Consider the following 12,012-nt stretch of genomic DNA (forward strand, 5'->3'; position numbering starts at 1 on the left):
GTTCAAGTTTAATGTTAAACATCAAACTTTATAATTTTACTGTATCAAATCAAGTGGTGACTGTTGCTTGTTGCTACTAATGTAATAATTTAATCGATAAATTAAAGGACAAAACTATTTTACTTTGATATTTCACATAGTGATGCGCGTTACACAAAGTTTAGTGTTAAACATCAAACTTTAAAATTTCACTGTATCAAACAAAGTGGTGACTGTTGCTTGTTGCGACTAATGTAAATAATTTAATCGATAAATTACTGGACAAAACTATTCTACTTCGATATTTCACATAGTGACGCATTATACAAAGTTTAGTGTTATACATCGAACTTTATAATTTTGTATCAAACCAAGTGGTGACTCGCCTCCCGTCACCTCCCGTCCCGAGAATCACCAGCAATACCTTATCGAACATTTCATATTGAATTTTTCGTTCCATAATTTTCCACCGTTCAATTAAATAGCGACTGAGAGTTATCTCTCAAGTGCAAAGAGTTAATTCCTCGCGAAGATCCTTATTCGTTAAGGGGTCGAAAATTTCGAAATTCTCCGTTTCGGTGACGGTGCTCGTTTCTTCCCTCCAACCCCTCGCGATACATCGCGACGGGAGCCGTAGTTCCTCGTCTCGTCGGCTGTCCCCTCGACCGACTACCGGCGTCGAATCGTTCAAGGTCGCGGGGGCTAGGATCGCTCAAGGTCACCGTCGTCTGCAGATCTCTCTCCCCGTCCGTTAATATAACGCGAACACACCACCGGGACGGCCGTGCGCGGGGTCGACGACCCCGGATTACACTCAAGGTCAACGGCCGCCTCGCCCCCGGGGTCAACGGCCCCCAGACTCAAGGCCAACGTCCGGATTATTCGAGGTCAAGCGGAGGAGAGACCGCAAGACGCGAGGAAGCATCCGTGCACGCCGCGCGGACGCGTCGATCGATCGACTTTGCTTACGCCGCCCTCTCCCCGTTCCCCTCTTTGCTGCCTAGCTCTGACGGAGAGAGGATGCAAGAGCCGCCAATGAGAAGATTGCTCGAAAATGGTGGAAACAATTGTTGACAGATCACGGGATGGTAGAGCAAGTTTGCGTTGAACGATTATTTTGGCGCATTCGAATTGCAACGTGAGTTTTGTCTTTCGACGTGGAAAGATTGTTGCTAGGTTTGATAGGTGGAGCAAGTTTGCGTTGACGATTGTTTTGGCTAATGGGAATAATGAAGAGGGTTTTGTCTTTCGGTGTAAAAAAATTTATTGAAGATGGTGGAGATGGTTGTTGTTAGGCTTGATACGTGGAGCAAGTTTGCGTTGACGATTGTTTTGGCTAATGGGAATAATGAAGAAGGTTTTGTCTTTTGCTGTGAAAAGATTGATTGAAGAGGAAATGATTGTTGACAGATTACAGGTTGGTGGAGTAAGTTTGCGTTGAACGATTATTTTGGCGCATTGGAATAGCAACGTGAGTTTTTCGACGTGGAAAGATTGAAGGAAATGATTGTTGCTAGGTTTGATGAAGCAAGTTTGCGTTGACGATTGTTTTGGCTAATGGGAATAATGAAGAGGGTTTTGTCTTTCGCTGTGAAAAGATTGATTGAAGGAAATGATTGTTGCTAGGTTTGATAGGTGGAGCAAGTTTGCGTTGACGATTGTTTTAGCTAATGGGAATAATGAAGTGGGTTTTGTCTTTCGGTGTGAAAAGATTGATTGAATATGGTGGAGATGATTGTTGCTAGGTTTGAGGAAGATAGAGTAAGTTTGCGTTGACGATTGTTTTGCCTAATGGGAATAATGAAGAGGGTTTTGTCCTTCGATGTGAAAAGATTGATTGAAGATGGAAATGATTGAGGTTTCAAGACAGAGTAAGCTTGCGTCGATTGATTCCTTCGAGACGCAGAGACAAAGTATATCTTTCGCAGCTTGTCTGACCGGGACCCGCCCAAACTACTTAATCCCAAAAGATCCTAGACCAACCTAGACAAATATTTCTCCCAAACCTCCCGAACAAAATCTATTCCACTTACAACCGTCTCTAAACTCTCCATGTTCTCCAGTGCGCCCGTTAAAATCAGCGTCGCAATCAATACCCCGAGCGTCCCGCAGAGAGCCCGGCACGCCATCCCAAAATACCGAAAACGGGTCATCTCGATCCCCAATTCCATCCATCACGAATCGCCGTATAAAAGACACTATCCAAATTACTCCCGCCGGAAGATCCTCCCCTCTGGAAGCCCCCGAAACAAACGGGCCAACGAAATAAAACGCGAAGAGTACAAGAACCCGGTCCCACCCCAAGGAACTAGACAGGACATAAAAGATTCGGCCGCGCAGCGATCGGCAAAAGGAGCCAGCAAGGTGGCCAGGTCCGGGGGTCGCGGGGCTGAAGAAAACCGACGCGACCCCGGCCGTCCGGCGCGACCGACGCCGCCGTCGCCGAGAAAAAGACACGGGAAAGACGCGGAGGCGGAGTAGGAGGAAATAATAACGACCCCGACGTCGCAGTGCCGCAGAAAGGTTGACGACCCGATGCCAGGCGACGCCCTGCCATCCCTTCTCCCGGCTTCCTCTGCAACCGCCATCCCCTATTTCTGCAGCACAGCTCCACCACCACTCGCCCTAGGGGCGAGCGACCCCCACTCCTCGCCACCCACCTGGTGGTGCACGCCGTGAGCGCATAGCGTACGTACGCCAGCGCCCAACCCCCGTTCCCGTCAACCCCGTCGGTGAATCTATCCTCGTCGCACTTCGAGTCAGACCGTTCCACCACCACCACCAACCACCACCACCACCGCCGCTGCTGCCGCCGCTACTGCTGCTGCTGCCGCTACCAGCACCGCGTCACCCCACGACCGTCTGGCCAGGGTCGGGGTCATTGAACGTCTATAAAGATTTTGACTCCGCGTTACTGCCGCCGCTGCTGCCGACGCCACTGCGGATGCAGCCAGCATCGACCTCCGACGGGTGCCGCCCTTTTCGCGGGGTGTGTTAACAAGTTCCAGAGCGGGGGCGGGGGAGATTTGTTTTTGGAATTTTCGGGATGGGAATTTAGGGCGACTTCGAGGCATCGAGCGAAGGGCTCGACGGTGTTCTTTAATTGTCGAACCTCGGGGAGGTGGTGGTGGTGGTAATCTGTTTGATTCGGGGCGGCGCGAGTGGTATGGGGCGAATGGGAAATATACAAATTTGATGGGAGGACGTGTATGACCAATCAAGCGGTAATGAAATTTGGGAACACTCGCCGTGGAGTTCGGGAAATGACACTTCCGCGTGAAATATCGCTGAGGGTCGTTTCAGGGTTTTTAGAGGACGGCTAACTCTGTAATGGAGGCACGTTGACGCAGTTTTCGCTTCTTAAATAATTGCGACCCCCCGGGACGTTATAAATGAAGCTGCTCTTAACCTCTTGGCGACTGTTAGCCTATAAAGGCGCTTTGAAAATTTGATTTCGGTGTACTGTTGGCGCCTGCAATTGCGGCGAAGCTCGGTTACATCTGACGAGAATTCTAGTTCGACAGTTGCTTCCGTCAATGGTATATTATATTAATAATTGTTTTAGATTGGTTTAATGTAGTTCAGTGTTTCCATGGTTTCAAGGTATTTTCTAAAGAATGTGACGCGAAATTCTGTCGCAGCTAGGTTAACACGAACGCGACGAGCAAACTTTTCGTTTAACATCAGTGCGTTACCGGCAGTGTCAAGGTTAAACAATAAACATTACAATTTTAATGAAGTTCAATTAAAACATTGTAATCAAAGAACCATGGCACAAACGAACGTTGTATTCGGACTGTGCAATTGCTCTCTGCCAACGTGTTAACCCTTTGCACTCGAGATGACCCTCAGCCACCACTTGATCTGACACAGTAAAACTATAAGATCCGATATTTAATGTTCAACTTTGTATTATGCCTCGATACGTGAAACATTCGAATAAAATAGCTTTGTTCCTCCATGTACTTGTGATTTCCCTTCGAGCTATCTTCAAAGGATATCTTCGTTTTGTCTAAAATATTAACCCTTTGCACTCGAAAAATTTGTCACTAGAAATATTCAATTTATTTTTATGAGATATAGATGACATTTTTCAGAACTAACTCAACGAGGAATCTATTCACAAAGTAAGGGGAACAATGGTATTTGATTTTGTTTCACGTATCGACAGATTACTCAAGACTCAATGTTAACCCTTAACTGCAACTAATTTTTATAGTATTCCTAGCGAAAATTAGAAATGCTATAACATTTCTTCAATCTTTTATTTTCCTTGTTAGTACAAAATTTAGATGTGTAGAAAATCGAATAATTTTAGGGTAGTTTCTTTAAGATTCATTAAAATATTCAATATTAACAACTGGTGCAATATTGGAGCCTACAGAGTTCAAAGGGTTAAATACAATTTTACAGTTTTCATGCACCAATCGAGTGACTGAGAGTCACCTCTCGAGTGCAAAGGGTTGACATTCTCCTCCAAGACGGTGGCAACCACCAGTATCGCAAGTGTGTTTCGCAGATATTTAGGAAGGTGAATTTTGGGGGAGGATCGATATCGAAATTATCGCGTCCGGGATTTTAGCGCGGCGCGGCGTCCTCCCCGGACCGGGTCCCGAGGAATCGGGGACGATGAACCCCACCCCTCGCGGACACGCGCCGCCACGGCTCGTCGGGGAATTATTTAGGGAATCGAGCCTGCGGATGAATCGCGGTACGCTAGCACGCGTCCGCGGCGCCTCTGGAATGGAGACGCACGTGTTTTAGTCGATGCACGGGAGACACTTCTGGCGTGCGGCTTTTTGGGGGATGAAGTGTTGATGGATGATCGATCGCTCTGCATACGCGCGTTTCGCTGATACCAGAATACAAGTAGATTTACTGGATGTTAACAGTATTTTCTAATGATCTCTAATGTTCTTTGTTCATTTGCTTCATCCCTTGCTTCAACTTCGACTCCTTTCTCTTAAATTGAAGAGAGTTGATTTACTTTTTACAGCTTGCTAGGAGACAGGTCAACAGCAATTTTCTGAGAGCACGTTAATGTTCCGTTGATTTATGAAACAAGCAGAAATTTCGATTGTTCGTTAGACAGAAATTCTGCTTATTCATTGAATCGTGAAGCGGATCATTTGTACGGTCTGGCAGCAGCGTGTCGCGAGTTCCTTCGCGGAAAAGTCGAAGTATGTGGAAAGCGACGCATGTATCGAGGAAACTAAAAATAACGGAGACAAACAAGAAGCCAGATAACGATTCTTGTATGTAATCATTGCGCAGAGTACGCGGAGCGGCGCGGTGAGCCGTCGTACGGGTACCAGCGTTCCGTTCTTTCCGATCTCAAAGGGTTATTCGGCTGACAGGGTTGAAGACCTCGTGAACATTGAATTTATCACGGTAACGCGTGCGCGCGGAGACTCAACAAACGTTAACACATCCCTAAATATATCCCCTCAAAGCGACGCTGATCATTAGAAGAATGATTGTTAGGCTGCACCGGTTCGTAAATAACCTGTAAGCCGACGCGCGCAGCGAAACGAAGACTTTCCCACAATTCAACACGGTAGAAATATTAAAAACAGGGATCGACTTTACTCGAGCAATCACTGGCCAATAAGAATGACAACGAGCAACCTGAAATTCCAATGCAGGACGTCTAATTAACTCTTCTCTATAAATTCGTTGAAATCAACCCCAAGCTTCTAATATCTACAATAGTAAACAATTCAAAGTCCCAATTAGAACATCCTACCATTAATTTAACTTTACTCGAGCAATCACTGGCCAATAAGAATGACAACGAGCAACCTAAAATTCCAATGCAGGACATCTAATTAACCCTTCTCTACAAGTTCATTCAAATCAACCCCAAACACTTCTAACATCTACAATAATAAACAATTCAAAGCCCCAAGTAGAACATCCTATCATTAATTTAACTTTTCTCCAACAATCACTGACCAATAAGAATGACAACGAGCAACCAGAAATTCCAACGCAGGACATCTAATTAACCCTTCTCTATAAACTCACTGAAATCAAGCCCAAGCTTCTAATATCTACAGAAATAAACAATTCAAAGCCCCAAGTAGAACACCCTATCACTACCTATAAATTATCTCTAAAACAACCCCTAACATCACGTCATAATCCGAATAAAAGTCCTCGCGAATTATCAGCTCACGAATTCCTCCGAACATCATCAACGCTAGGAAAAGCAAGCAATCCGACGGAAATAGGGCAGAAATCAATCAGCAAAAAGGCGCGCATCCCTAACCACCCGTTAGACAAAGGAACAAGCAACCGGTCCCACCCCTAAGAAAGGATAAGAAGGTTTTCTGGAAGTCTTCTGGAGGACAAAAGGGAACAGGGGTAAACGTTTGCTCGGGACCGAAGGAAATTTTCGTCGCCCACCCTCGGCAACCGTCCCCCGGCCCCCGTCCGTCGGGGGTGCGGATTGCCGCGTCTTGCCAGGGTCAGAGGTCGTTGAACGTCGGTAAAGATTTCGACTCCGGCGATGCTGTTCCGCAGTAAATAGGCGTGCGTAGAAGAGCCTTCTCCCACCGATCCTCATCCTCCTCCTCCCTCCTCCCTCCTCTTCCTCCTACGGCCGAGCAGACCGGGAACGGTTCGACCGTGGGCCGAGGGGAGGGAGGGGAACGGAGGAGACACGAGACACCCCCTTTCCGCGATACACACCCCCGTGTAATCCGTGCACGGCACGCGGATGCCATTACCAGCTGCGGTAAACCGCGAAATAGAAGCAAAAATAGCGGATAGGCGTATTAGGTGAGTGGGGTAGGGGTACGAGCGGAGTAGGGCACGGATTAATTAATAATTGTTAACCCCTTCCACTCGGCTGCCGTGTCTCGGTCACCGATTGATTCGATACGCTGGAATTAGGAAGATTTATGTGTAACGCCGAGCTTTGTACGAGCGGAGCTACGATTTTCTGAATTAATAATTGTTACGTTCAGTTGCTTTAACGATTTACGTTAATTGTCAGGTACATTGCAATGTTAATTGTTGCGCGGATTAATTAATGATTAACCCTTTCCACTCGGCTGGCGAGTCTCGGTCACCGATTGATTCGGTGCGGTGGAATTAGGAAGATTTATGTGTAACACCGAGCTTTGTATAATGAGATGCAGATTTTCTGAATTAACCCCTTATGCGCCGAATTTTTGTTCAATATTATAACAAAATCTATGCGGTACAAAATTAATAGATATCCACATGTGAATACGAATTAACAATTATTCAATAGTTTCAATAATTTCATCAAACGAATATATTTTGTATCTTTCAAGTTACAAGTTAAACTTTCACGCCTGAGCGTATAGAAGTTGAAGTTCACTGATTACTTAATTTTCACCGCTTCGAGTGCAAAATGAAATAAATCGACAAGATGCCAATATACTGATATGTGACTTTAAAGTCACATGGGCCTACAGAGAGTTAATTAATAATTGTTACGTTGATTTGTCACGATTTTCTGATGCATACAAGTGTCTTTAGTCACGATAGCAATTAGTGTTCAGCGGTTTTACTGTAATCAGTCGATAGTTGTTAGAAACTCAGTCATCAGTTACGCTCGGATGTTTACTCAGTCATTAGTCACTGATCGTAAGTGTGATCAGAGTTTGCCCGGATCTGGCAGACAGGAACGTGTATTTTGAGGGTCGCCGGGACTCGAGAGCTACGGGTATCTTGATCTAATTTTTATCGTGGATCGAATGGGATTGGAACCGGCGAGAATGTAATTGCGAACGTGTCGAACGGCGCGTGACCATTCGGCTTTAATATCGGACTAAAATTAGGGATTACGGACATGTGCCGGTATCCTCGGAAGAAGTTAAAATTAGTATTTTATTCGGGCGACGATGGATGTAGGTTCGAGGAGTGTTTGTTCGTTTCGATCGGCCGGCCGGGGACTTTTTGTACCTCGCGAGGGAACTGATGAGATCCGAGGGTATCGGTTGCGACAGTTTTACCCTTTGCGGACGAAGATTCTTCAAAGAACACGAAACCTTCGGCAGATTCGGCCAAATTACACGACGGATGCTTAAATAATGGAGGAAAAGGAAAGTATGCATTGATCCCTTGCTACTTGAGTTATTAAATCATTCCTTCGCAAATCGGTATTCGAAATATGAGAGTTTGGTCCGCAAAGGGTTAACCCTTTGAACTCTGTAGGCTCTGTAGACAGTTAAATATTCTAACGAATCAAAGAAACTACCCTAAAATTATTAGATTTTCCACATCCAAATTTTGTGCTGAGAAGGAAAATGAAAGATCGAAGGAATGTTACAACATTTTTCATTTTCACTAGAGATACTATAAAAATTAGTCGCAATTGCTGATAAATTACAAAACCATCCGGAGTGCTAAGGTTTAATGATGGAAGCAGACGTCCGCATCGAAATTTAGAAAATTAGAAAGTATCTCAATCGTGTTCAATATGAATATAAAACTTCCGTTTCGTTAGTGATTATCTGAAACTAAAAATATCTCGAATCTTGTTTCTCTGTGGAAACTATCTATTTCTGAATTTTCATTGTCCAACCATCAAAGTTACGACGGTTTCTTCGTCAAACGAATTCAAACGGAAATGCAGCAACAAGAATTCTTCCGAATCTCCTAAACATTAACATTCCTAATTCTCACGAGGGATTCTAAATATAAGTCGCTCTAATTACTCGGTGGTTCTAGCGTTAAACGTTACTCCATTAAATGTTGTTCGCCGCGGCGGAGCGTAGACGAACAGCGACGCGGCTGATAATCGCGGACAGCTCGTACAATCAACGTTAATACGAATAGCGACAAAAGGGACACGGGAGGACGGTTCGGAATCGTTCGAGCGGTTTTAATATTATCCCCGGGTGTTGTCCATGGGACGCCTATCATGTGAACGTGGGCCCCCGTTTACGCAAGTGCTAACCGACACAGGCGTACCGTTTCACGCACAGTCGCGCACGTACACGCACGTGCTTCGCATTAATATCTCCGTTGGTAGCTTGTCGCAACGAGCCAATAAGAAACTCCTCGAGGAGGATTTCTTTTATGCCTTGCTTGATTTTATTTTTTAACGCGTTCACTGTCGCGAGCGATACCAAAGGGATACCACCGTTCGCAGTAAATTATTAAGAATTATTTCTAACATCATTTATCTTTGCCACGAGAGAATAACATTATATGAAACGCCGAAAATCCTCACGACAGTCGCGTTAACTCCTTGTTAACTCAACGTGAACAATTGCCCGTTGAACGTTGATTCGTGTAATCGTTCAAGCGAGTAATTTGCACGAGGAAAACGATAATAATTACAAAAATCCTGTTCAACGAACAACGCAGGCCCCTTTTACTTTCCCGCGAGTGCAACGCGCGTTGCGCAAGAGCGTCGTCTTTATTCGTCGGTGACCAGTCGGACGGTGTTAAAAATAAGGCCGTCCCTGCCGGTATTTCAATGATTTCTCCGAAACGCACAGGACGACCCTGAAGAGGACGGTGAAGGTGGTCCGCGCAGTAAACCGGAGTAAAAAAGGAGACCATCCTCGTCAGGGTCAGGCCTGTACGCGTGTACACGCGCGACGGCCCACATTTTTCCTCGTGCAGTGAGAAAAGAGAGGACAACGCTCACCTTGCTGAAGTAGCCGACCGTGTGACACCCCTCCGCGTCACCGATCGTCATCACGTAGAAAAGGAACGGCTCCACGTCGTAGTACAGCGTTTTGTGGTCCAGGAAGAACTTCGCCAGCAGACAGAGGTTCTGGCAGTACTGCTTGTAGCGTTTGCCGTCCACCTCCCACACGCCTATTTTGTCTTTCCTGTAACGGGGAGTGTAATTTAGAATCCGCGGATTCAAACGATGCCGGCGATCAATCGGGGAACCGATGGAACGGATGACCGACCTATATACCTCGTGGCCGGGCGGATGCCTCCACAAGCATTTCTCCCTGTGCCGCCTCAGCACCTGACGGCTCTTCGCGTACCGCAGACAGTACTCGCACAAGTAAAGCTTCGGTGCGCGACTGAACTCCTCGGGATAGGGGCTCTGGTACCACACCTCCATCTCCCATTTGCCCATCTCGATCACCCGCGTGCCGCCCGCGTTTCTACCCTCGCCGTCGTAGTCCAGCTCCTTCAGCTCTTTCTCCTTGAACGCAATTCAATTCAGCCTTCGGTGCGATCCCCGGCGAGGCGGGGAAGCCGCGCGACCTCGGGGAACTTACGATCTTCTCGCTGGCGATCGCCTGGGCCTCCATGAACAGCTTCAGATCGTAGTCCGGCGTCAGGTTCGTCAGGCGCGGCTGACGGTCCTTCTCGTTCCCCTGCAGCTCGTTCTCGCTGTCCGTCTCGTTCCCGTCGCCGGTGTTCCCCTTCCACTTGTTCCTCAGCTCTCTGACTTTCAGCTGATAGTTCCGCTGCTCCGTCGTCTGGTGCACGCCCTTCGGCGATTTCTTCGCGAGGCAACCGACGGCCTTCTTCCGCTCCTCCTCCCGCTTCTTCCTGTCTTTGTGAAACTCTCTGCAACGTGGGGTACATTAATGTCAGGATTGAACGTTGTGCATGGAGAACGCGTGGCATTGGCAAGGAATGAAGACGACGACTTACATGCAGGCTTGCGACGTGGTATTGTGATACATGGGGCAAGCCTCCAACGTGAAGTGCGATTCGAGCTTCCCGGAGAGGTGACCCCTAGAGTCGCACGTCGGCGCTAAAGGACACTCTCTCTCCTTAGCGACCCGCGCGCGGGCGTAATTCCCCTGACCGGATCTTCCGCTGGTGGCATTGTTGGTCCCGGCGCTGTTCTGTGATACCCTGTTGGCACCGGAAGCGTGCCTGGCCTGGGTGCTAGGCCCGGCGCGTTTAACCGGCGATTTGCTGGTGCTCCTCTTGCTCTCGGCTACTCTCGATAAATCACACCGGATCAGCGGAATTTGCAGGATACGCTTACACGCTACCGTTTCCGTACCTGAGAACCATACTGCCGCCGTAAGCAAAAAGACTGTATCTGCATCTTAGGACACCTTGGACACATGCTTTGTTTTCTTTTGTACTCTGTACATCATGTCACTCATTTGCTTTTTTTTTTTTTGTTCTATTGTTATTACTATCGTTACTTTTGTTTTATACGGTTTTGTTCAGTATACAACGAGACTGTCCCATCGACCACTGGATTCCCTAAGGGCCACATAACATATATGTCCAATCCATCCATCCAGAACCGCAAATACTGCTTTTTTGTGTTAAGGAGGCAGCATAGAGTCCTAAATCCACCGCCTGCGAATAATGTGTGTCTCTACCGGCCTCTTTTCCTTCTTTGCTCTCTCAACGAATGGAAAACTAGTGCTTTCGCGTCGCTTCGATTCTACAGGATGTTTCGGCGATCGTGGCGCAACCGGGAACATTAAGCGGAAGGGAAACTACAGAATAAAATTTCCTTTTGTGAGCCTCGACCGCCCGTGAAATCGAATTCTGCGGTTGTATTCGAATTTATTATTATTTTTAGGTAGACCCGTTAATCAACTGGCTGATCATAACTTACTTCTATTTATCGTTCAAGCTCTCTGTTTTTACTGTTGTTCTACCCGTTATATGATGAAATTTGATGAATACTTTCGCCTGATATTTGAATAAGGGATCATCCTCGTTCAAGTTGTACCACGATTGTAGAAACACCCTGTATTTTGCTCGAGAAGTGAATGAATTTTGAGATGCTCGTCATGATAGAACGGTGGTGCTTAGAATTCACCTATAACGTTTCTCTATCTTCGTATTTCTTTTGCATTTTGTAACGAAAAGGTCGACAGGAGGGACTGAACTTATTGGAAGAGAACGTACAGAAATAACAGGTTAGTGCTAACTAGTTACCAAAACAATCACTTGTTCAACTTACTGAAATCAATCGGAAATAATGAAAAGAAATGGTAAAGAGGTGTGTCAACCAAAAGAATCAAACAGAATAGAAAAGTATTACTGGTAATCTGGAGAGACAGTGAAAGTGTTAAACTACTATGTACAAGAAACTAAATTTAT

General features: G+C 46.3%; 1 protein-coding gene across 7 annotated transcripts in view; it reads right to left on the minus strand.

Moving 5' to 3' along the window:
* Positions 1-12,012, minus strand: part of chm (lysine acetyltransferase chameau) — a 101,978-nt gene that overhangs the window by 88,130 nt on the left and 1,836 nt on the right. For 5 of the 7 annotated variants that reach the window (XR_012999489.1, XR_012999488.1, XM_076371153.1 and 2 more), the window contains exons 6-9: positions 10,588-10,948; positions 10,206-10,500; positions 9,885-10,129; positions 9,614-9,800 (exon numbers count right to left, since the gene is read on the minus strand). Coding sequence is in view for 5 of the 7 variants with exons in the window: in XM_076371153.1 (XP_076227268.1) it covers positions 9,614-9,800; positions 9,885-10,129; positions 10,206-10,500; positions 10,588-10,948 (1,088 nt within the window). In the remaining 2 variants the exon portion in view is untranslated. The remainder of the gene's footprint in view (positions 1-9,613; positions 9,801-9,884; positions 10,130-10,205; positions 10,501-10,587; positions 10,949-12,012) is intronic. The other 2 variants (XM_076371155.1, XM_076371156.1) reach the window with 1 other exon arrangement.

This window comes from Nomia melanderi, chromosome 9 (assembly GCF_051020985.1).
Source record: "Nomia melanderi isolate GNS246 chromosome 9, iyNomMela1, whole genome shotgun sequence".
NCBI lineage: Eukaryota > Metazoa > Arthropoda > Insecta > Hymenoptera > Halictidae > Nomia > Nomia melanderi.